This window comes from Panthera pardus, unplaced genomic scaffold (genome assembly GCF_024362965.1).
Source record: "Panthera pardus isolate Hobbes unplaced genomic scaffold, ASM2436296v1 HiC_scaffold_13, whole genome shotgun sequence".
NCBI classification, from domain to species: Eukaryota; Metazoa; Chordata; class Mammalia; order Carnivora; family Felidae; genus Panthera; species Panthera pardus.
Window position 1 is genome coordinate 135,655,297 of NW_026526688.1, and position 23,996 is coordinate 135,679,292.

At 41.5% G+C, this 23,996-nt stretch overlaps 2 protein-coding genes across 2 annotated transcripts in view; one reads left to right on the forward strand and one right to left on the reverse strand.

Moving 5' to 3' along the window:
- The window catches only part of CDS1 (CDP-diacylglycerol synthase 1), a 70,860-nt gene extending 52,562 nt beyond the window's left edge, over positions 1–18,298 (reverse strand). The window contains exons 1-2 of the mRNA XM_019465451.2: positions 17,667–18,298; positions 172–299 (exon numbers count right to left, since the gene is read on the reverse strand). Of these exons, the coding sequence (XP_019320996.1) occupies positions 172–299; positions 17,667–17,783 (245 nt within the window). The 5' untranslated portion in view covers positions 17,784–18,298. The remainder of the gene's footprint in view (positions 1–171; positions 300–17,666) is intronic.
- On the forward strand, positions 17,929–18,797 carry LOC128776457 (uncharacterized). The gene is made up of 2 exons (XM_053900710.1): positions 17,929–18,138; positions 18,210–18,797. The coding sequence occupies exons 1-2, from the start codon at positions 17,929–17,931 to the stop codon at positions 18,795–18,797; spliced, it is 798 nt and encodes a 265-aa protein (XP_053756685.1).
- The last annotated feature ends 5,199 nt before the right edge of the window (positions 18,798–23,996 follow it).

Below are 23,996 nucleotides of genomic sequence, written 5' to 3' on the forward strand. Positions count from 1 at the left end.
AAATGAAAGAATATACATCAAGCATTTAGTACCATGCAGCATATCTGGTGAAAAAGTATAAACCCTCTCTTTCACAGTTCCAAAACTGTGAAAAAGTGAGATTTATTACATCAACCGGCATAACCGCACAACTTCTGAGCACCCATTATAGTCATCTTCACCTAACCATACCTGGAAGATAAACCAGACAGAGCTTTCTTGAGGATCTCAGGGGTTCTATCTGAGGATGGTGGAATTTCTGGAATATCAGAATCGGTTCTGGAATCCAAATCTCCATATCTATCATCAATATCTGTTTCCTAAAATTAAAGAAAAACGAAAATCACTTTGCAAAATTGAAAAACGAAAAGAGTACATGCTTGCCAAGGTACTTAACTTATTGCTCAGTGTGTCAAATCTCAGTTACATAACTTAAAACAAAAAAAGAACTTTGAATAACCAAGCACTATTGTACTTCCTGTTAGAAAGTTTGATCATCTTTGCTAAAATCTATCAATATAAAGGATTAATTTAACCAAAAGACACAAATAGAAGCTCCTATATTATTTAAATCAGAAACCTACCAACAAGAGTCAAATGTTGGTTGTTTTGCTACTTAACTGAGAGAACATGTTAATTCCGATCAACTGCACAGTTTCCTTTTGGTTACAATCAAAGCCATCAACAAAAGAGTGTCTTACACTGGCGTGCATATATATTATATATATATATATATATATATATATATATATATATATATATATATATATGCATATATGCCATTTTCACTTCCTTCATTTTTATTAGATCCTCAAGAGACAACCTCAGTGAAGCAGGTCAAACAGACATTATAACCTGTTTTATGGATACATAAACTATGATCAAAAGCATTTTATTCGATGGTAATATTTTTTATAAAGTTATTTAAAATGCAAACTGACCTTTAAGAACACATGTACAGGAGCTGTGTGTATATGCTCTAGCCTTTGACAAAGGTGGTCACTGTGGAATTTCCAGGGTTTGAGTGACCAAGGAATTTTAAGAGCAGATCTATCAAACATTGTTTTAAAGTTGTTGATTCAGCTCTAATGTGTCTCCACCCCTATGTCCTCCCCTCTCCCACACCCACCACCCTCCACCCCCAGCAACCTCGAGTAAAGAGTGCTACACGTACATGTGCTTTGGGAGAGTGGTTTACAGAGGGTGAAACTGAGGCAAAGGTGCTGAACTGGGCTGGAGGAAAGGGAATATTTACAGGTGAATATAAGCAGAAAGAACACTGAGCAGAACCTTGGGCCAGAAGTGATCCAAGGAATGAGTGCCTAGGAATTCAGAATGTTCCAGAATCTCAAACCGAACTGAGCCCTTACTAGCAACCAAGTTTTGGTAAACGTCATCACCCCTTTTACCGGTTTCTTCATCCAAAGAATGGAAGCATTTAATACAACACCAAGGACTCAGTAAAGTCAAAGAAGTAGGAAGCTATTATTATGATTGAATCAAGTCTTTCAATTCCTCATTAAGTAGCTTACCCAATAAAATTTTAGCCTCGGGAGAACACTTTCACAGGTTTTGTAAAGCAATAATAAACTTTTTGTTTACTAACTATAACTTTCTTATTAAACAATTATTAAAATAAATGTGTCATCATACCAAAAACAAATGAAATAGACATGCTGAATTCCCACTGCAACACCGAGTCAGTTGTCCTCAAAGCAGCTTAAACAGAGAGAGATGTTGATGACTATAACCCACCAGACAGAACAACCCCTGAAAATGTCAGGGCACTGCTGCCAGTCTGACATGCCAGCAGGTCCCTGACATCTAGAATGATGGAACACATCACTTCTCTTTTCCATTTCCCTACCACCCTTTTTTTTAAACTTCAATAACCCAGAGTGTTGTAGGTGTGGTGTGAGTGGTGGTAGAGATGGTGATTAATGGACCTGGCTCCCTAAGGCAACATCACCATGTTGCAAAACAGCACTAGACTAGGAATCAGAAGTTGCCAGCACTAATTCCACCTCTACTCTATTACTGTGATGAAAGGCAAATCACTTGACCCTTTGGTTAAGAAACTCAGCCTTTGGGGGCACTTGGGTGGCTCAGTCGGTTAAGCAGCCAACTTCAGCTCAGGTCATGATCTCACAGTTCACGAGTTCAAGCCCCATGTAGGGCTCTATGCTGACAGCTCAGAGCCTGGAACCTACTTTGGATTCTGTGTTTCCATCTCTCCCTGCCCCTCCCCTGTTCATGCTTTGTCTCTCTCTCTCTCTCAAAAATAAATGTAAAAAACTAAAGAAAGAAAATACAAGAAACCCAGCCTTTGGTTTCCTCGTAAATTAAAAGCATTGGACTAGAACTCAAACTGTGCTCTTCCAAACACAAAGCTCTCAGCAAGCTACCTTAAAGTCTACTTGGCAATAATGGTGATGCGCCACAACTGCCCCCCCCCCCCCACTCTCAAGATAGCTGCCCTGCTTTTATTTTTATTAATTAAGCTTCTGATTTCTATTTTATATACCTTAAAGAAACTGAAAATGAAACTCTGAAGATTTAACTAGGCTTTTTCGATTCCATTCTAATAACTAAAGAATAAAAGATGATTCCAAAATAATGATATTTTAGAGCTATGCTACTCAAATATTGGAAACCCATTCAGTTAGGAGCAAGCCCGTCACTCATCTTTTCCCATCTCCATCCTCACCCACTGCTCTGTCCTTGCTGAACATCATCCCCTCTCACATAGCTCATCCCCCTGCCCTCTATCCTGCCTCTCAAATTCATTTCAACATAAAAATAATCTTTCTAAATTGCAAATCTGATTTTACCACTCTGCAGCCTGAGGCCACCGGGACAAAGCCAAACTACTTAGCATTGCTTTTACTGTTCTTCATGATGAGACCCTGCTCTTCCAGCCCCTCTTTGGTGACTCCCCAGTTTTCACAGTGCCATACTCTCTTGAATGCAGATGTTTGTTCTATGTACAAAGTACAAACTGCACACTTTCTCTCTTGCTCTCATCCCAGTTCCCATCTCCACATCTAGCTACTGTCCCCTCAGCCTGTGACCTCAGCTTCCAGGTTATTTCCTTTGAAAACGTCTTTGCTCACCTCCAGCTCCAGGTTAGCCATTCTTCAACTGTGCTTCCACAGTTCCTCTAATTTTTACATATTAGTTTACATCAAAACTATTTGTTTGCTTGTCTTTATTTTCCAGTAGTCCACAGGCTTTGTGAGAAGAGGAAATACCATTCACTGGCCTCACTCTCAAATCCTAAGAGGTCAGCAAAGGAACTTGCCCAGTGGCTGGCTTTTATGAAACACTACATGAACATGTGTTGAATGAATTGAGTCTGTCAACTCATGCTAACATTTAAGATTAAAATAAGTTCTCATCTGTTCTTGCTAGTTGAGTAGTTTTGGCCAAGTTACCATGCTTGAGACCTCATTGCACTTATTTACATAAAATGAAGGCTTCGGACTATGCAGAACTACTATTTTCCAAATATTAAACGTTAATGAAAATATGTCTGAGAGGGGCGCCTGGGTGGCTCAGTGGGTTAAGCGGCCGACTTCGGCTCAGGTTATGATCTCGCGGTCTGTGAGTTCTAGCCCCACGTCGGGCTCTGTGCTGACAGCTCAGAGCCCGGAGCCTGCTTCAGATTCTGTGTCTCCCTCTCTCTGACCCTCCCCGTTCATGCTCTGTCTCTCCCTGTCTCAAAAATAAATAAACGTTAAGAAAAAAAAATTTTTTTTTAAAGAAAATATGTCTGAGAAATGATGGATAAAAGTCAAAGAAATAAGTTTATTATCTTGTAAATCCAATTCCTACGGTAAAAGTATACTTAGAAAATAAGAGCAAAACACTTTAAAAATATGGACTTATTTAACAGCCCTCACATTACCACAGAGGTAGGTAAATAATCATTTCCATTTTCTAGGTGAAAAAATTTAGGATCCAAAAGGTTAAGTGCCCATGTTTACACAGCTCTAAGCAATATAGCTTTGATTTGAAACCACACAGGAGGGAAATTAAAAGGACAATTCTCCCCCAAGTTGATCCACAGATTCAGTGCAATCCCAATAAACATCTCAATAGGCATTTTTTTCTTTGTAGACATGTACAGGCTGATTCTAAGATTTACATGAAAAGGCAAAAGACCTAGAAGAGCCTAAGCAGCATGGAAAAAGAACAAAGTTGAAAGACTTACTTTAAGAGTTATTATAAAGCTGTAATCAAGCTGTTGTATGGGCATAATAGAAAAAATGATCAATGGAACAGAATAAGGAGTCCAGAAATAAATCCACACATACAGTCAACTGATTTTCAACAAAGTTGAAAGGTAATTCAATATGATGCTAGAACAACTGTATATCCATATGTTAAAAAGGGAACAGAAAGAACTTTGCTTTATATCTCATATCACTTACAAAAATTAATTCAAAATAGATCACAGACATTTACATAAAACTATAAAACGTACATATCTTTGAGAACTTGGGTTAGGCAAAGATTTCTTAAATATAACAATGAAAGTGTGATCTATAAAGGATAAAATTGACAAACAGAACTTCAACAAAATTAAAACTTTCTGCTTTTCAAAAGACACTACTAGGTGAGCAAGAAAACAAGCCACAGACTAGAAAAAAATATTTGCAAATCACATTATCTAGTAAAAGTCTTGCATCCAGAATATATAAATAATTCAAAATTTAATTTTAAAAAATCCACTCAAAATACATGGGCAAAATATCTGAATAGCCAATACACCAAAGGCAATACACAGATGAAAATGTTCAACATCATTAGTTATTAGGGAAATGCAAGTGAAAACCACATACAACACTACTATGCATCTATGAGCATGGCTAAATTTAAAAACAATACCAAACTGATGGAGAAAATGTGGAGAAACTGAAACTCTCATGCACTGCTGGCAAGAATGTAAAATGGTAAAACCACTTTGTAAAATAGTTTGACAGTTTCTTAAAAAGTTAAATATACAGGGGCACCTGGGTGGCTCGGTCGGTTAAGCGTCCGACTTCGGCTCAGGTCATGATCTCATGGTCCGTGAGTTCAAGCCCCGCGTTGGGCTCTGTGCTGACAGCTCAGAGCCTGGAGCCTGTTTCAGATTCTGTGTCTCCCTCTCTCTCTGCCCCTCCCCTGTTCATGCTCTGTCTCTGTCTCAAAAATAAATAAATGTTAAAAAAAAAAAAAAAAAGTTAAATATACATCCATCACATGATGCAGTCATTCCACTCCTAGGCATCTGCCCAAGAGGAATGAAAGTATATATCCACATAAAGACTGTACATCAGATGTTCACAGTAGCTTGATTTGTAATATTTCCAAACTGGAAATAATTCAAATGTCCAACAGGGAAAAGAACAGGTTGGGCTATATCATATAAAGGAATAATATGGGTGACTATCAAAATAATTTACAGAGTAAAAAAGCCAGATAAAAATGTACATACATATGTTTATATGCATACACATACGCATAGAATTCAATTTAGACAAACATTTTAGAAAATACAAACTCATCTGAAGTGCTAGAAAGCAGCACAGTAGTTACCTGGAGGTGAGGGGGGAATCACAAAAGGGCAGAAGTAAACTTTTGGTGGTGATGGATATGTTTATAATCTTGATTATAGTGATGAATTCACAGATACATGCGTATGTCAAAACTTACAAAATGTTGCAGTGTCAGTATGGTTTAGTGTATGTCATTTATAGATCATGATGACTCCTGAAGACCACAGGTGAACCAGTAGTCAGGGAAAGAGAACTGAGGTACTTCCCAATACTGGGGACTGAAAAGACAGGAACAAGAGAATGGGCGCCGGTCTACTCAAGATCATGGTTCCAAAGTCTCTAAACTAATGAAGGTAAGTAAGCAGTTTAGAATTCAACAAAGGATAATGTATTAAATCACTCAAAGCTTCCAACCTTTTTATATCAGATCCCCCCTAAAAAGTGAGTCAGTCAGGGTCAGCTTCTCCACTATTGGTCCCCTGAGGTTCATGGTGATCCCTGTACTAGTTAGCATTAAAACTGCAACCAAGCAAAAGGACACAGAGCTCTGTGCATAAAAGGAGGAGGCCTTTTAAAAATCTTGAAGCTGAACAGTTTTTACTTGAAATAACATTAGGTTATATTCCCGATTTCAGCATTTTCTCTCCGTTCCTCCATTTGTCCATAAACACACGGATTTCCTTTGCTTTCTCCCAGGACAAGAAGTGAACACTGGACAAAATTGCCTCTATCTGTGCTTGGGAGGGAGACTAAATCAACTTATTTCCTAGTGAGTCAGCAGTACTGTGAACTAAGAGTGGGGTACCAGGGTCTTCAAGACCTCTGTGACGAAGATGAACAGTCAGAGGACTTTATATTCTACAAAAATCTGATTATCTCAATGATCAGTTCTATGGTCCTATCCTGAACTTATTATGATCGATAAAGCCTCTTTGCCTTTTCTAATTTTGAATTGAAAAGGAAAAGACTGGTCCTCCAAATCTTTGCAGCCCTGTTCTAGTCCCCCACTGAAAGAAAAAGGTGACTGTATGCTCCAGTGCACAGCCATACTATTCTGATCAGGTGTTACACTATTTAGTGCATCCCAATGCTGGGATCAGAGAAAACCCAATGTGCATCAGCAGCACATAAAATGCCTTAGTAAAAGGCAAATCTGATTATGTCAATCATCCATTTAAAATCTTCCAGGAACTTCCACTGCTCAGATCCAACCGCCTCGTATTCTCCAGCCAGGGCTCTCGGCATGCCCACCATGCCACTTCATGCTCTGCAGAACTGAACTTCCTGCATGCCCAGAATGAACAGTTTTATTCTCATGACATTTTGCTCTTGTAACGTGCTTCCCTCCTCTGAGCCTGGCTTTGCTGGCTAGTGTCTGTTTATCCCAAAGTTCTCAGCTTTGATATCACTTCTAGAAAACCTTTCTTCAGGGAGCCTATCAAAAGCCTAATAAGGGTGCCCAAGTATGTCCATGTCTTGAGGAACCTGTGAATATGTCACAATGCAAAGGTGAATTAAAGTAACAGAACTAAATTCGCTACTCAGCTGACCCTGAGATGGGGAGATTAGCCTGGATTATTCAGGTGAGTTTCATATAATCACAAGGTTCCTTAGAAGCAAGAGAGGAGAGTCAGAGATGTGATGACAGAAACAAGAGGTCTCAGTAATGCTGACTTTGAAGAGAGAGGAAGAGACCATGAGCCAAGGCATGCAGGCAGCCTCTAGAAGCTAGAAAAGGCAGGGAAACAGATTTTCCCCTAGAGCCTCCAGAAGGAACACAGCCCTGCCAATGCCTCAATTTGGGCCTAGGGAGACCCATTTTGAACTTCTGATGTCCGAAACTGGAAGATAGACTTGTGGTGATTTGGCAGAGCAGCAACCAACAACTAAATTCATAGCCCCTCAGAGCAGTGGTGTAGCTCCTGCATGTCCCTCAGGCAGCCTAGGTCTGCCACAGTTTACAGGACACAGTTAGGTTTCGGGTTCGCCCACCAGAGTCTTGTCCGCCACTGCCATGCCTGTAACCAGGAGCTCAGCGAGTGTGTCCTGAGTAAATGGTGACCAGTCATCTCCAAACGGAATCAAGCTGATTCTCCCAATCTGCAGTACCATTACTCTATTTTTTGCCAGTCCTATAATGCTACCTACAATATTCAAATCTGATCTAGTTTCCAGGCCTGTTTTAAGTGTTTGCTAAATTTTTGGCTCATTCTGATTTTTCCCCAATGACACCCAACTCTATTATACATTAAAATTGTACTAGATCTTATGGTTTCAGTTATATGAGTGTTAAATTCCAAATTAGGAATAAAGATCCCTGAAGATGAAATCCATGGGATAATACAAAATAACTTAGAAATCTGAGGAGTTGTATTCAAATGTGGAATATTACTGTCACCACAAATTTGCATTTTATCTGAGATCATGTAGTAGTGCTGAGCTCTCCAAAGGGACATCACTCTTTCATGGCTAAGAAAAATAATGCTTACAGCTCTTCTTGCCTTTTGGAGGGAAAAACAAGTATATGCACTAAGAGTGATTAAACCTGTCCTTGGATATTTTCTACAATATGTGAACCTTGACTGGATCCTGGTTTGAGGGGGGAAGGAAGAGGGGAATCTTCAATAGACATTTTGGCACCAAAAGGGAAAATATGAATATGGATCCCTTTTAGTCAAGAAAGTTATTAATTTTTTTAGATGTGATAATGGTATTGTGGTTACAAAGGAGAATGTCTTTAAGACATGCATGATTTAGTATCAGGAGTGAAGGGCCATGAGGTCTGCAGTTTATTTTCAAATGGTTCATTAACAAAATATTTGCATATATGGCAAGATAAAGCAAATCTGTCAAAAATCTTAACAGTTGTTAAATCTAAGTGCTGACTATATGGATGATCACCATACTAGCCTTTTAACTTTTCTACATTATTAGACACTTTTATAATAAAAAGCTAGGAAAAAATTCAAAACTAAACAATACACTGGGGATACAAATATCTTATAAACCTATCAAGAGAAGAAAATATTGAATACAAAATTCAAGGTATGATTAGCCATGTGCCTAAGGGGTTCCTTGTATCATGATACTTTCGTACCGATACTATATTTATTTATAACAATTTTATAAGTAGTACCACCACCTGTAGAATTCCAGGGGACACCATCTACATTAAGCCCTACATGAATGGTGTCCCAGAGTTGTTCAAAGACAACACAGAAACAGTTCATGTACAAACACAGTAAGTAGGTGAAAAGAAAATAAAAACCAAAACCCTGAAAGAGACAGGAGTCCAATTTTGTTTTCCAGATCTGGATTTCTGCATTTCAAGGTAAAATGTTAAGCCCCCGGTAGGCTTAATAAACATTTGCTGCCCCACAGCACCACACTGTCTTCAAATAACCTGCTTGGAATAGAAACGTGGCATTGAGCCCAATCTTAACTGCCAAGGTTTGGTCCCACCTGGGCCAGACAGATGAAGAAGTCAGATTGGCTTCATCAGACCTACATAAAGCTCTTAAACAGCTGGCCATGGATCCTGGCAAATAAAGGGAATTGCAAGCATAGCCAGGAACAGAAAAGTATCGCTGGTTCCCTAACCACCAAATTAGCAAAAAGGAACTTGAAATTTCTATAGCTAGGAGCTCCTCACATTGGACTGGACTCTTGTTTCTCCCTTTCGGTGCATTTCAATTTTATATTTAAAAGAAAGTTCACAACGCAGATAGTTCTGAGTCTTAAGCAAACAAACATTCAATGACATGACATGAAAAACAACTTTGACCTCTCCCCGTGGATAAGAAAATTAGTAAATGCTTAGAAAAATAACTAAACTTGGCATGTGACCAACAACCAATGGATTGCTAATGAAATTAGTTCCTTTTCTGGAGTCACTCAAAATGTGATGTCATTCTCATTAAATAGGTTCTGAAACATTTCCCAACTAAATGAATCAAAGTGTAAACAGCTATAAAATAAAAACAAATGATTTCTTCTCCTAATCAATCACAAAATAAGTGAGGAAACACTAAAAACTATTTTGTGTGAGTTAAATCCAGGTGCTGGAGTAAAATCACAGAATTATAGATTTTGAGCTAAAAGAGTCTAACCAAATTCAGAAAGGCCAAATTAGTTCAAAAATCAATGTGAGTAAAATCACAGAACTATAGATTTTGAGCTAAAAGATTCTAACCAAATTCAGAAAGGCCAAATTAGTTCAAAAATCACAGAAAGTAGTAAGAGTAAAAAAGTTCCTAAGTAAATATTTTAATTAATTTTTAAATTTAGGACCACATACCTAATTTCTCCTTTACGTTTTTTTAGACAGAAAATTTAGGGTAAATCCTAGGTCTTAACACTGTGTGACCTTGGGAAAGGAATTTAGCTTTGCTCAAGGCTATTTCCCTTGTCTACACAATTGTTAAGAGATTGAAATTGGCATTATGTACAAGTGAGTATTTTGCAAACTATGATTACTTTACTACCTTTATTCCATACGATTGAAGTCCACAGTCCAAGAAATCAGTATATTCTACAATTAGTTGTTGAGCAACAGACAAATCCTGGCCTCACCCCTTTTTCAAAGGTACAAAGAGCCACAAAAAGGTGACATTTAATCAGAACCCCAAACAGGCATCCAACAAGTATTTACTAAATGCACAGAAGGAAGCCAAGCCTCACAAAATACATCTGGTATACAAATTCTTAAGTGACATACTTTCCTTATACTAAATCAAAACCTGTATTTTTTTAAAAAGACATTCCCAACCACAAAACAGTTAAAGAAAAACAAGCAGAAAAAACCTTTGTATTTAGCTGTGCTATCCATGAAGAAACAGAGGAAAGTCTGCTTTACAAAAATGCACATATATAAACATGAAGGATAATCATACTTTACATGTATACATCCTAATTTTTCTCTAGGAGATAATTTTCCAGAGTATTACTTTAAATTGTGCTACATTTCCCTAGGACATCTGTGCCAAACAAAATATTGTTTGCCTCAAAAAGTCCACTGCAGTACACATCCAAAGCCTGATATAGCTGAGGACATCCTATGGTAAAATTTCTCAAAATATTAAGAAAATAAACTGTTGAAAGTCAAGATCACAAAACAATAAGGAAAAACTCATATGGGATGTCCCAAGAATAGCACACATCATTTAAAGGTATGAGAACAAACTACCCGCCCTCACCTCCACACAGTTTACTACCTACATTAACATGACTTTAAAATGTGACTGTCGGGCCCCTGGGTGGCTCAGTCGACTTCAGCTCAGGTCATGATCTCGCGGGTCCGTGAGTTTGAGCCCCGCGCAGGGCTCTGTGCTGACAGCTCAGAGCCTGGAGCCTGTTTCGGATTCTGTGTCTCCCTCTCTCTGACCCTCCCCCGTTCATGCTCTGTCTCTCTCTGTCTCAAAAATAAATAAACATTAAAAAAATAAATAAAATAAAATAAAATAAAATAAAATAAAATAAAATAAAATAAAATAAAATAAAATAAAATAAATAAAATGTGACTGTCTACATTAGCAAAACTTTACTATTCCTGACACTTGATTTACAGTTCACTGTTCACCAAAAGACCTTCTGAAAGACACATTAACTCTTTAATGGGAAGCATCAACAAGTTTCTTCCTAAGATTCTTTGAACCCTTGTCTTAAAATCCTTGTGTGGCTACTGCCAACAACCCCAAACTGTTATTTTTGTCTTTACTCAGTCCCAAACAAGTCCTTGCATTGAAAGACCTGCATTAAGTCAAACTGCCGATTCTCACTAAAATCCAACCTAACCTTTCCCACTCCATGACTCTGTCAAAGCTCTGTTCAGGTGCTGTTCTCCCTCAACATGGGAACCCATAAACTCACCTTTGTCTTAGTGTTATCAATTCGTAGGTTGGTAATATTTGGGAAGCCTGCATTCAAAATATGTTGTTAAATAAAACGAATATGCTGCAAATGATAATAAAACCATGAACAATTATTTAGGTGGTAATACTGACTAATAATTGATCAACAACTGGGGAGTATCAATCTCAACAGTATTCTAGACGTCTAGATCTAAATACTAGTATTTATTAACAGCCTAGATTTAAATGAAAAAAAAAGAAAAAGAAAAAATGTTTATTACACCTACAGGTGATCCTAAGACAAACCCATCATGAAGTGTGGTAAAATGATGAATTTATAGAAACACAAGTTCCAAAACTAAAAATTAAAAAAAAAAAAAAAAAACAACTATAGTTGTTTATGAAAGAAACTACACACATCTGAAATAGGGAAGGACAGAAATTAACTGACCAGATCGTTTCACCCAACCTCACAAACCAAAATCTGTACCAAGGTAGCAGCCCTACCTTGTCCCCCAGCCCTCTATTCCACATGTGCCCCTCTTTACTAGCCATGACTTCCATGTGCACCCCTCTCTCTCACTTTGGTCTAGGAAATCAGCTCTTAGCTTGACTTCCAACTGCTCAATCCCTCTCAATCCATCCAGAGCTTCAATAACCTACTTTGGTCTTCAGTCCACTTCCCTGCCTACCCTAACGTGTGGTCAGCCACTTCAATCTGGCCTCGATGATTTGCTCATTCCGTTGGCATTCCTGACCTGGCATTCCCAGGCTGAAATCACACTCAGTGCCTTTCTTATTCTCAGCTATTGAATGGGGCTACTCCTAACACATATATAACTGTTGTGAGGTGCAAGTAAGTAAGGTAAGACGTTATAGGGGCCAAGAGCAGGCAGCCCCAAGATGAGCCACTTTGGCGGGAAGATTATTTTGAATTAAAAGCAATCAAAACCCAGCAGATTCAGAAAAAGTTCTTTGCCTCCCCCCACTCCAACTGCCTAAAAAGAATTTAGATAGAAGGAAGCCCTGCTTCAGGTAGAGAGCTATCACCATAGATAGCTACATTATACTATGAACTAGGTATGATACAGAGGAGCCGAGCAAGGCCTGTTTGATCAAAGTCCTCCATGTCCTATTGTTTCTCAGAGGCCCAGCAAACATTTGTTTGCCAACATTTGCTTTTCTTCATCCTCCTGTGAACTGTATTTCTTCCCTCTGAAACTCCAGATCCCTACCCCCTCTCTCCTTATACACCCCCTTCTCCTTACATACCTCATGTTGCCTGTCTTTGGAATTTCCATGTCTGTCTTGCTTCCCTGGACATATAAAATTAAATTTTATTTTCTCCCATTAATCTTTTTTTTAAGATTGATTGATTGATTGATTTATGAAAGGGGTAGCATGCAAGCAGGGGAGGGACAGAGAGAGGGAGAGAGAATCCCAAGAAGGCTCCACACTATCAGTGCATAGAGGAATGCAAGGCTCAACCCCATGAATCATGAGATCATGACCTGAGCCATAGTCCAATGCGTCACCAACTGAGCCACCCAGGTCCTCCTCCTACTAATCTGTCTTGTGTCAATTTCATTCTTAGTCCAGCTAGAAGGACCCTGAAGGTCAGAGGAAAGTCTTCCTCCTCAATAATGTAAAAGTACTCTGTGAACTCTAAACCAGTCTACAAGTATCAACTATTATGACTATTACTACTACTGACTTAAGAACTATGTTAATTTGGTACAAATAACAAATTTGTGTTATTTTAGTTCAACTGAATCATCTTTTTATAGAACTTTTTTAATGTTTATTCATTTTTGAGAGAGAGAAAGAGAGAGTATGAGCAAGGCAGGGGCAGAGAGAGAGGGAGACACAGAATCCAAAGCTGGCTCCAGGCTCTGAGCTGTCAGCAGAGTTCCATGCAGGGCTCAAATTCACCAACCTCTTGACCTGGGCCGAAGTTGGACACTTAACTGACTGGATCACCCAGGTGCCCCTCAACTGAATCTTCACTGGTGATAATTCTATTGGTTGCCTCTTGGTCATTTCATATCATACTCTCTAAAATAAACTCCCAACAGGTCCTAGTCAGCAAGGACTTCTAGTTCCAGCTCTGCTGCTTGCTCCAGGTTATTCTGGGCAATAACAACCACACTCTAGAGCAAGTTTATTATCTACATTATAAGTATATTATGTATATATAGATTGGGTTGAACTAAATTGTTTCTAAAATCCCTTGAAGCTATATGGTTCTCAGACCCTACTTTACTGAGAAAAGTGAAAGCATCAAACATTTTAATCTACTCTCTTCTGCTTTTCAAAATGTTTTTGCATCCACCCTCCATTCCTTTTTTCCTTTCCTTGGATACTCTAATCTGTATTCTTCACACCCATCTGTTTCTGTTCTAAAGCCTGCCCATCCTCATCAGCATCTTGACTCTCATTTGACTTCTTTCATACAAATACCTATCTTCCCTCCTTTGAAAAAGGAGATTTTTCTAATTAAAAATTTTTTTATCTTTGTTTATTTTTGAGAGAGAGAGAGCACAAGCAGGGGAGGGGCAGAGAGAGGGGGACAGAGGGTCTGAAGCAGGCTCTGCGCTGACAGCAAATAGCCGGATGTGGGACTCAAACTCACAAACTGCAAGATCATGACCTTAGCTGCAGTCTGACACTAAACCGACTGAGTTATCCAGGTGCCCCTGAAAAAGGAGATTTTCACTTGAATGTCTTCTCTAACTGCTATCCTGTATGCCCCTTCAATGGCACTTTCTAACAATAACCACCAGTACTCTACCTCTCACATTCTTCAACCTAAAACCTAGCTTCTAGGACCTTCTGCTAAACTCTCTGTTCCATGCCTCCTCTTCATTCCTAAATACTATTGATGAGATATCCTTCCTTGAGCCCCCAGGACCTCATTATCTTGGTTCCCTTCCTATATATACAACTCTGCTCTATACATGGGCACCTCCCAAGGTTCTGTTTTCAGTTTTCTCCCCTCTTATATTCCAATCAAAAGTTGACATTTCCAGACCCGAACTTTTCATTTCAGTTTCCATCACTACCTTGAATCACCTCTATTTTATTTTTTTTAATTTTTTTTGGTAATGTTTATTTATTTTTGCGACAGAGACAGAGCATGAGCAGGGGAGGGGCAGAGAGAGAGGGAAACACAGACTCAGAAGCAGGCTCCAGGCTCCGAGCTGTCAGCCCAGAGCCTGACGTGGGGCTCGAACTCACAAGCCGTGAGATCATAACCTGAGCTGAAGTTGGATGCTCAACCGACTGAGCCACCCAGGCGCCCCGAATCACCTCTATTTTAGAGAATGACGAACCTTGCACAACCCAATTCACTCATGCCAACTCCCAACCTGCAAAACTACTCCCAAAATTTTGCTTCTTCCCCTAAAGCCTCTTAAGTTATGGATCAAAGTGTACCTGCCAGCAGGTTCTTCCTGTATTACTCTTAACTCTGATCACCCTAGTCTAGGTCCCATAATCATTATCTAAAATATACTTTCTCTCTCAACCCTTATTTCCCTGCCCCTACCAGACCTACTACAAGCCCTGTCACTTCACATCTATCACATTTGCAATACACGCCTATCTGGTTTCTTTGCAACAGGTATCTCCTGTTTCTAATGCTTTTTCCAGGCTGCTGCTGCAGTGATTAGCTAATGCCTCTGCAAAAACCCTCCAGTTACTTCCCAGAGTCCATAAAATAAAGCCTAACCTCCTTCACAAGACTTTCAAGCTCCCAGCCGCACCTCCCAAACATACACAGTTTATGTTCCAGGATCATCAAACTATTTCCAGTTCTCAGTGCCTGCAATGCTGACTCAAGAAACAGTTTCCTCATGCCCTCTGCCTAGAATGCCCTGCCCCAATGCTTGCACACCTGGTGCGTCCCCAGGCATCTTTTCATTCCAGGCTCAACCCTCATCTCCTCTTTAAAGCTCTTCCAGTTGTCCCATGGAGAGTGCAACTATGCCCTCTGTGCTCGCAATTAGCCTTGTTCATATTTCTAATAAATCTAACTCATGTGTCTGCTGGGAGGTTCCTTGAGGGGGCGGTCTTGTCATCTTTTAAGTATTACTCCAGTATTTTAACAACTGGAAACACTCCCCTGCAGGTAAGACACGCTTTTTCACTTGCTAACTCTCTGGAGCACAGGATCCTTCTCCCAGCATGTCTCCAGGTCCTGAACAATGAGAAAGGCATGTTAACAACACCATTACAAATGACTTAGGGGTGTACTGTAACAGCAGAATATAATAATACTTCATTATTTCCCCAAGAGTTCCGCCTTTACTTCAACTTGAACAGAGAAAAGACTTATAACAGTTTAAATAGACCAAATATTAACCCGCCTCTGATGTGCAAGCTATTTTTAAAACAGCCCTTGACCTGGAAAGACAGGTGCATTCAAGCATACACCCTGATAATAAAGAACAGATAGAGGATAGAGTTCAATGTCTCAGGGCTTGCCCAGTCAAGAGTTCCTTGTGATAAACTCTAAAAGTGCAGCAATATTTTAGACAGTTTGAAAATGCTCATCCTTGCCTAAGGAATCTTGACAGAATGAGTTGCATATGGCAACATCTACTCTCAAAAAACGAAATCCAGCTGGGTACATATTAATGAAAACCAATAGTGCAGTGTTTATAAATAAATAAGTGAGTATGCAGTAAGGTAACCCAGTCATAGATAGAGACAACAGTTCTAATGATCAAATCAAACCACAGTAGTTTCCATTTTAAATACATTAGGGTGTTAAGAAACTAAATTAATTCGAAAGTTATTTTATGCATGGCTTCCTGAACATGTTTTCTTTTATTAAAAGCTTGTTAGCTTATGCTGGTTAAGGAAGTCAACATGGCGAAGCTGGTATTTCCTTGATCCTAAACTATACCAGTGCTAAAACAAAACAAATCCCAACCTAATTAATTCTATTTTTGGTCTAGTTTCCAAGGCAGTTTTCACAGACTATTCTCAGCCCACTGTTTCTAGCTTTGTAACACCAACCTTCAGTAACTGAAAACTGTTATATTTTGTGTAATTCCTTGACACATACGTTCTATCACAGACTCTCTACCTGCTATCAAAGGTAGAAAATAAAAAGATCTGTCATCCCACTGATTCTAAGGTTTCATTCGTAAAATCACTGTTAAAGTTATTATTTCATGATATCCTGTGATGTTCCTACCAAGGCCTTGTAACTTGAGTTACATCAAGTTCACCAACATCAAGTTGCAGGTGGAACCCTCCACAAATCAGAACTGCCCAGTGGGTCTCCGCAACAGGACAAACCAGAAGAAAGGGTATCAGGAAACACTTCTACTTCCAAAAGGCCACTGATTTGACCTTGGGCAATCCATTTATTTCACTTCTGTAATTCAAACTGCGATGCTTGCTTCTAAAAAAGAATGCCTCTAGGAATAGTTCAAGAGCTTTGAGCTTCTAAAATACAATGGAATTGTCTAAACAGATTTTGGGAAGCAATCTATTCTCTGGCCCAATTTCCTAAACCACCTAGTCTAAAAGGTCATAAAAGTGCTTTGTTTTCCCAAAATTCCTACTTGGACCACTGTATTAAGGAATACGCTGAGCTTTGACTCTTTTGCTACCTTTAAATAGAATGCGAGTTAAAAGTCCTCATGAATTACCGTATCAGGTCAAATGAAATCCACTAGAAGAGCTGCACTGTCTTGGGACTCTAAAGAAGCTGGAGGATTACAACCGTGTCACGAGTATGATACACACACCCCCAACACCCCCCCTCCCAATGTATCATGCAGAGAAAGGGCACAGGAAACGAAACAGTGCTAATGGAGGAGCTCAACAGGCCAAGCCTCCAGCGCCAGGATCCAATGACATGTTAGAAACGAAGGTGCACGTCTTTAGTCCTTCCTAACTTTGTTCCCCTATCGAGAAGAGGTGTTAGGTGGCAGCTACTAGAAATCTGCACCTCCTAAGGTGGCAGGTTCCAGCTAACTCCAGCGTCGGCTTCAGACGCCAAGAAGGGGACTGGCACGGGAAGAAACTAAATTGTAGTCAAGTCGAATCATCCAGCTATCCTGGGCAGCGGTCGTGGCCATCCTGGGAAACGCACCGGCTCTGGCGTCCGGGTTCCCGACCCCACTGGAGGAAGGAGAAAATACTGCCAGGCCGGAGGAAGGCGCAGCGGGCAGCCTGCAGCTTCCCCACACATTCCTCGGGCCCCACCCTTGCTCCCAGGTGTCCCGGCCCAAACCAGGACCCAACCCGGGCGCAGGTGTGCGCCTCTCGCGGCTCCACTTACTTTGTCACTGGTGCTCTCGGTTTCGTGGTCGCCGCCGGCCGCCTCTCCCTCGCGGGGTGGCGGCGCCACCGCTCCCCCGGGGCCAGGGCAGCCTCCCCGGTGCCTCAGCTCCAACATCTCCCGCTCCCGCGCGGCCGTGGCGGCCTCCTCCAGCGCCCCGAAACCCGAAACGCGCGCGGCGTCTCACTGACGGGCTGCTCGGCTACCCCGCAGCCGCGCACTCGACGTCCGACAGAGCCGCGGCCACTAACACGCCCCCACCATGGAGGCGCCGCCGCCGCGTCGGGTCACCCCCAAAACGGCATCAACGAGCGAGCGCTCGAGGCCGCCTCCAGCGAGCGCGGCGCCGGCGGAGAGACGAGCGCCGGGGGCCGGGGTCGGGCTCGGGGCACCGGGCCCGAGCGGAGGAGGCGGGGACGCGGCGGAGCACGGCAGCCGGTTGCCAGGTGCGCGTCTCCACGCCGAGGCCCAGGTGGGAGGAGAAGAAGGGGCGGGGAGGGAAGGAGGAAGCGTGACCCGCTTTAGCACTCCATCGGACGCCAGCCGCCTCAGCCTGGGCACTCCCCGCCCCGCCCCCGGACTCAGGAGGCTGCTGGTCCCGGCCCCCCTACACCTTTTCTCCGGGTTCCTGCCTCCCGCAGCCAGGTCACGCGCCGCAGGCCCCGCCCCGCCCCGCCCCTCTGCGCTGCACTGCGGTTCCCACAGCCCCGCCTCCGTGGCGGAGAGGTGACGTCACGGCCTCCCCCCCCCCGCCCCCGCCACGGCTCCACCCTGGTCTCTGCACGCACGCAGGTGGAGGCCACGAGAAAAGGTGGGAGCCCTGCGGACTGGAGAAAAGGGGAGGGGCGGGGAGGTGGAGGAGGGACGAGCACACTGATTAGCAAGAAGGAGGAGTTGAGACCTTGGAGACCTCGTCTTCGAGCAACCGGGAGGGCTGGAAGAACAACTCGAAGCCGCCTGGTAAATATTGACAGCACTATGCACTACCGCCTTCCAATGACCAGGGTCCCATCAGCCCCGCACACCACGGCGTGGCGTGTCGGAGCCCCAGAGGCGTCCAGAAGCGGAAACTTGTCTGGCAGGATGGACTCGTTGACTTCGCGGCATTCTAGCCTGGTGTCATCACCTTGAAAATAGATGCTGAGAGATGGATTTACGCCGCTGGGCGTCCCAGGATGGACTGGCCCGTTTCAGTCACAAACCCAAGCTCTGTCCCCGAGGACCTCGAATATTGGATCTAACAAAATTCCCTGCCTAGGGTCTGAAGAGAGAACCCAGACCCTAAAACGCCGCGGGGCGCAGTTACCAGCCAGCTAATCTGTAAGCAGTCCTGGACCTTGGGCTGCTAAAGTTGGAACAGGAAGGGCACAAGATCCGCATTAATTCCGTTCCAAATCCTGTTAGAAGGTGATTAGTTTTCTTGACATGTATCCACCACCTGGTTGTTACTGACAGGCTGACAAATGGCGAGGGGGGGTGGGCGGGGAGGAGACAGGCCATCACACAAACGGAACAACGTTCAAGAAAACATCCTTAACAGAAATAAATAATATAAATTTCTCAAGGTCGTTACTGACATGTTGAAAATAAGTAGCTGTTGTTCTGAAAATTTAATAAGAAGCAAAACCAAAAAGTCAAAGTAGAATGCATTAAAAACCAGAGCACAAGGACATCATTTTGTTTCACCAAACAAATCTTGAAAGCTCTGAGTTCAGACTGGGTCATCATATTTTCAAAAGGATATAGAGAAATCAGACTTATGAGAGGGGTAACAAAAATAATAAAATCTATGAAAAAAGTCATTTGAGTGATAGACGTGGTGTGGTTTTCTTCAAGGAACAGAGCTATGGGGTGACTAGGTTAATCAACTGTCCTCCATTTCTCTGGAGGACCAGAAATGAAGGACTGCGTGCTTGTCAAGAACATAGGGTTGCAGAGGCTGCTGAAGACAGCAGTGAAGTTTCCATCTTTGGCTCCTTCACCCTACCCAGCAAAAAGGGGCATTAGAAATGCTTCATTGGTCCATTCTAGCTTTCATGGAAGTTAAGAAGCCTGAGTTGTGGTCTCGCTGATGTCATTGGCTTGAGTTAGTCATGAAGGCTCAATGCCCCCAGCTATAAAATGGATACTAAGGAAGATGGCCTCTACAGTCCCTTCCAGCGCACACATGATTCTGCAACTAACGTCTCACATTTCCAGAATCCAGTCCTTCCTTTCCCCCATGACTCAATAAAGGGGGACCTAGCATAGCAAGGTACCTGAAATGTTTCCTCTAACCCCTTTCCCTGGTCAACCCAATAAGAGGTCCTTTGACCTCCTTCTCCTTTTGCTTTAGGAGGAAAAAAGAGTGAGAGATGCAGTAGGAGGAAACAACAGAGGAAAAAAGTACAGTACAGGAGGAATGGTATTCCCTCACCTAGGAAAAGTGGAAACAATGTACAGACGGCCAAAACAGACTTGTTTACCACTTTACCTCACCCTTCGTTAAGCCCTGCCTACTGCCTGGATTTCAGCTAAGATAGTCATTTCTTTCACTTCTTTGTTATAGTTGTTGCCTCTCATCGAGTGATCACACTGAGTCCAGGCAGCGAGAACCACAGTTTATTCATCTTCACAGGCCACGCCATTGCCACAGTGCTGGCCCACACCCCCATATAGTTAACACATTTGTTGAAGAAGTGAATGAAAAAATGAATGAGTGGCAGGGGTATAGCATAACCAGGGAAAGGTATATGGTATTTGGGGTTTTGTAAAAAGGTCTATTTTAGAATTAGATAGGTACTCATTTGTCATTTTTCACTTTATATGAAAAGAGAAAGATTGATATTTTTTATTTTTTTATTTTTATTTTATTTTTTTTTAATTTTTTTAACGTTTATTTATTTTTGAGACAGAGAGAGACAGAGCATGAACAGGGGAGGAGCAGAGAGAGAGGGAGACACAGAATCCGAAACAGGCTCCAGGCTCTGAGCTGTCAGCACAGAGACCGACGCGGGGCTCGAACCCACGGACCGTGAGATCATGACCTGAGCCGAAGTCGGACGCTTAACCGACCAAGCCACCCAGGCGCCCCGAGAAAGATTGATTTTTAATATATATTAAGAGATTCCAGTAATAGCTTGCACATTTTTTTTAAGATATATTATGATATAGTCAACCATGGCCTTACTGAGCTCTATGTTCTCAGGCTTTCTTGGTGTCTTTTTTTTTTCTTTTTGACACAATGTTACATTAGTTTCAGGTGTGCTTTTTCATTTTTATCTTCCATTTTTCATTTGAGGAGCTTACGTTCTTGAAGTTTATTACATTTATGTTCAGTGACACAAAATCTGGCAGGTAATGGTTTCTAAGTCTTCACCTGTTATTATGAGAGTTTAATCTGCTAAAGGGCATCATGTAGACCCCAAGCACATGCAGGGACTAATCACACAGGAGACATTTTGCCAATACTTCTCGGTTGGCTTATAGATTTTCTACGTTAGAGATATTGGAATGATTTATAACCCTTAGCAGGGGATTTGCTAGAGGGGAAAGAGAGAGAGTACTAACATTATTATTTATATGGTTTTGATTTTAGTTTTATGTTACCCAAAGATGGACAGACCTTGCCTGAAGTGGTAAGTGGATGAGATGGAGAGACCTGTTATCACTGTCTTCCCTGGGAATCCTCAGAATGTTCCCAGACTGATAAACATACCTCTTGTGTGGGAATTTGAGCTGCTTTCCACATTAGAGCCTCAAAGGCACCTGACTGGAATGTCCCCAACTTGCCAGGGGACCAGGAAATCTTCCTCTGCCACACTGTTATAGCTTTCCTCACTTGACCTGTCTTTCTCTGTTGCCCTCTGCCAGTCTGTAAGTTGCAGGTAGGAATTTCCAACATAGGCCTACTAGAGAAACATTTGTGGGAAATCCCTGAAGGATAATTTATGTTTGCAATCTTATTTTTAAGGAAACAACACAGGAAAACAACAGTGTACCATCAGGTATGATAGTGACTGAGTATCAGAGGGGCAAGCGCAGTAGTGCAGTTAGACACACAGGTTTAACGTAGGGGCGGCCATGCCTTCCAGTCATAACCCTACTGCCTTCTAGCTGTAACCCTCCTTACTTCACGGAACATCACATGCAGCTGAAGCCATATGCTAACTGACACGACCATTCAAAGTTTATGTAGTAGCTCTTCATGTAACACTTCACAAAGCGCCTTTGCATACATTATTTATTCTACTCAACAACCCATAATTTCGGTAGGACAAATATTATTACTCCTATTTTTCAAGTTAAAAAAAATCCAAGGTTCAGTATGTAAACTGCCCAGGTTTGGGATTGAAGCCTAGGTTTTTTGTACTTCAAATTCTTCTGGGTCCACTGTGTATTACAAATAGGTAGTAACAGAAATAAATAACTTCTAAGAGGGGGCAACTTCTAACAACTAAGCACAGAATTCTGGAGCCAACCTGAGTTCAGATTCTAGCTGTGCCACCTACCGGCCTGTGCCAGTAGTCAAGTAACTTAACCCCCTGTGCCCCAGTGTCCTCATGTATACAATGAGAGTATGGGTAACCATATTTCCCTCCTGGAAGTCTTATGAAGATGAAATTGGTTAATACATATAAAATACTTATAACCTTATCTGGTCATATTGAAGGACTATGCAAGTATTATCTGTGATTACCATTTATATTAATAAAAGCTGTATTTGTCAAGAACAATGTTCAACTTCTAAATTCACTGAAGCCACAACACCCCGGAATACCTTGAAGCAAAAAGGACATGCTGACATTACTTTGCCCAGGTGGGTAGAGATTAAAAAATGGGGTAGGGCAACTTTGCAAATAGGTACAAAGAAATCATTAGCTTGTCAGATTAATAAATCTTTGCTTTATCCTCCAGTGGTAGTAAGATGAACGAAATTGGCAGTCCCTATTGTTAACTGGAATCCATTACTACCGTGTAGCCTTTATATGATATGGTGACTGCAGAGTTCCTTCTCTAGTTTCTGTACGGAGTCAGAGTAACTCTCAGCAAATTATATTTTGGTACTTTAATTCTTCTGGAAAATAGGTAGTATATTCCCTCTCTAGCCTTATAAGTTATGTTCTAAAAGAATAGGTATACGTGTGCTTTCAACATCGCATGGTTCAACGATGTTGTTACTGTTGAATCTGGCTGGATTTGCATCTTTTTGGAGGTGGTCATTTAGAGAAGTGGGGGAGATTGGTTAACTGCCCTTCAAGAGGCTGAATCACTGATTTGTTTCAAATTATATCAATTATCTCTGTCAACAAATTGCTGAGATCCAGAGGTATCCGTCAAGGTTCTTAGATGCAAGTCTGGCGGACTTAGGCAGACAAGGAATTTACTAAATGGTTAAGAAGCTCACAGAACTCTTGGGAAAGCTAAAGAACCCACGCAGAAACTGCTAGAAACAAAAGATGCTAAGCAGCGGCCAGGACTGGAGTCCAAGCCATACCCACAACCAGCCAACGGAGGCCCCTGCTGCTAGACCCATTGGGACAGACCACCATGGCTTGCACCTTCTCTGTGGGGCACCGGCCACTAGGTGCCACAGTTGCTGCCACTGGCTCTTTCTCACTTAGGTTTTTCTTCACAAACTCGTATTTACTTACACTTTAACAATAGGCAGCATTTCCTAATAAGATGCAATAATAATGAACACATAAAGAAGCCAAGAGACAAACAAACGAACAGACTTTTAAAGCAGTAGTTGCCAGAGGGGAGGTAGATGGGGGTCTGTGTGAAATAGGTGAAGGGGATTGAGAGGTACAAACCTCCAGAGATGGAAAGTACAGCATAAGGAATATAGTCACAGGTGGTAACTACGCTTACTGTGATGAGCACTGAGTAATGTATAGAATTGTTGAATTATTATGTTATACACCTGAAACTAATATAATACTGTGTATTAATTATACTTCAATAGAAAAAAGGAAAAAAATAAAAAATAATTTGAAAAGATGTAGTAATAGCCATAAGATATATCTGTAAAAAACTCTTTACTGATCAGAAATAAAAGATACAGTTCATGTCTGTTGGAAAACATAACGAAAACTGTATTTCATCTAAGACTCCCTTTTGAAAAATTATTTTAATGCCTATTTATTTATTTTGAGAGAGAGAGAGAGAGAGCACAAGCAAGTTTGGGAGGGGCAGAGAGAGGGACAGAGAGAATCCCAAGCAGCGTGGAGCCCAACATGGGCCTCCATCCCACAAACTGTAAGATCATGACCTGAGCCAAAACCAAGATTTGAACGCTTAACCACTGAGCCATCCAGGTGCCCCTAAGACTCCCTTTTTATTTACCTT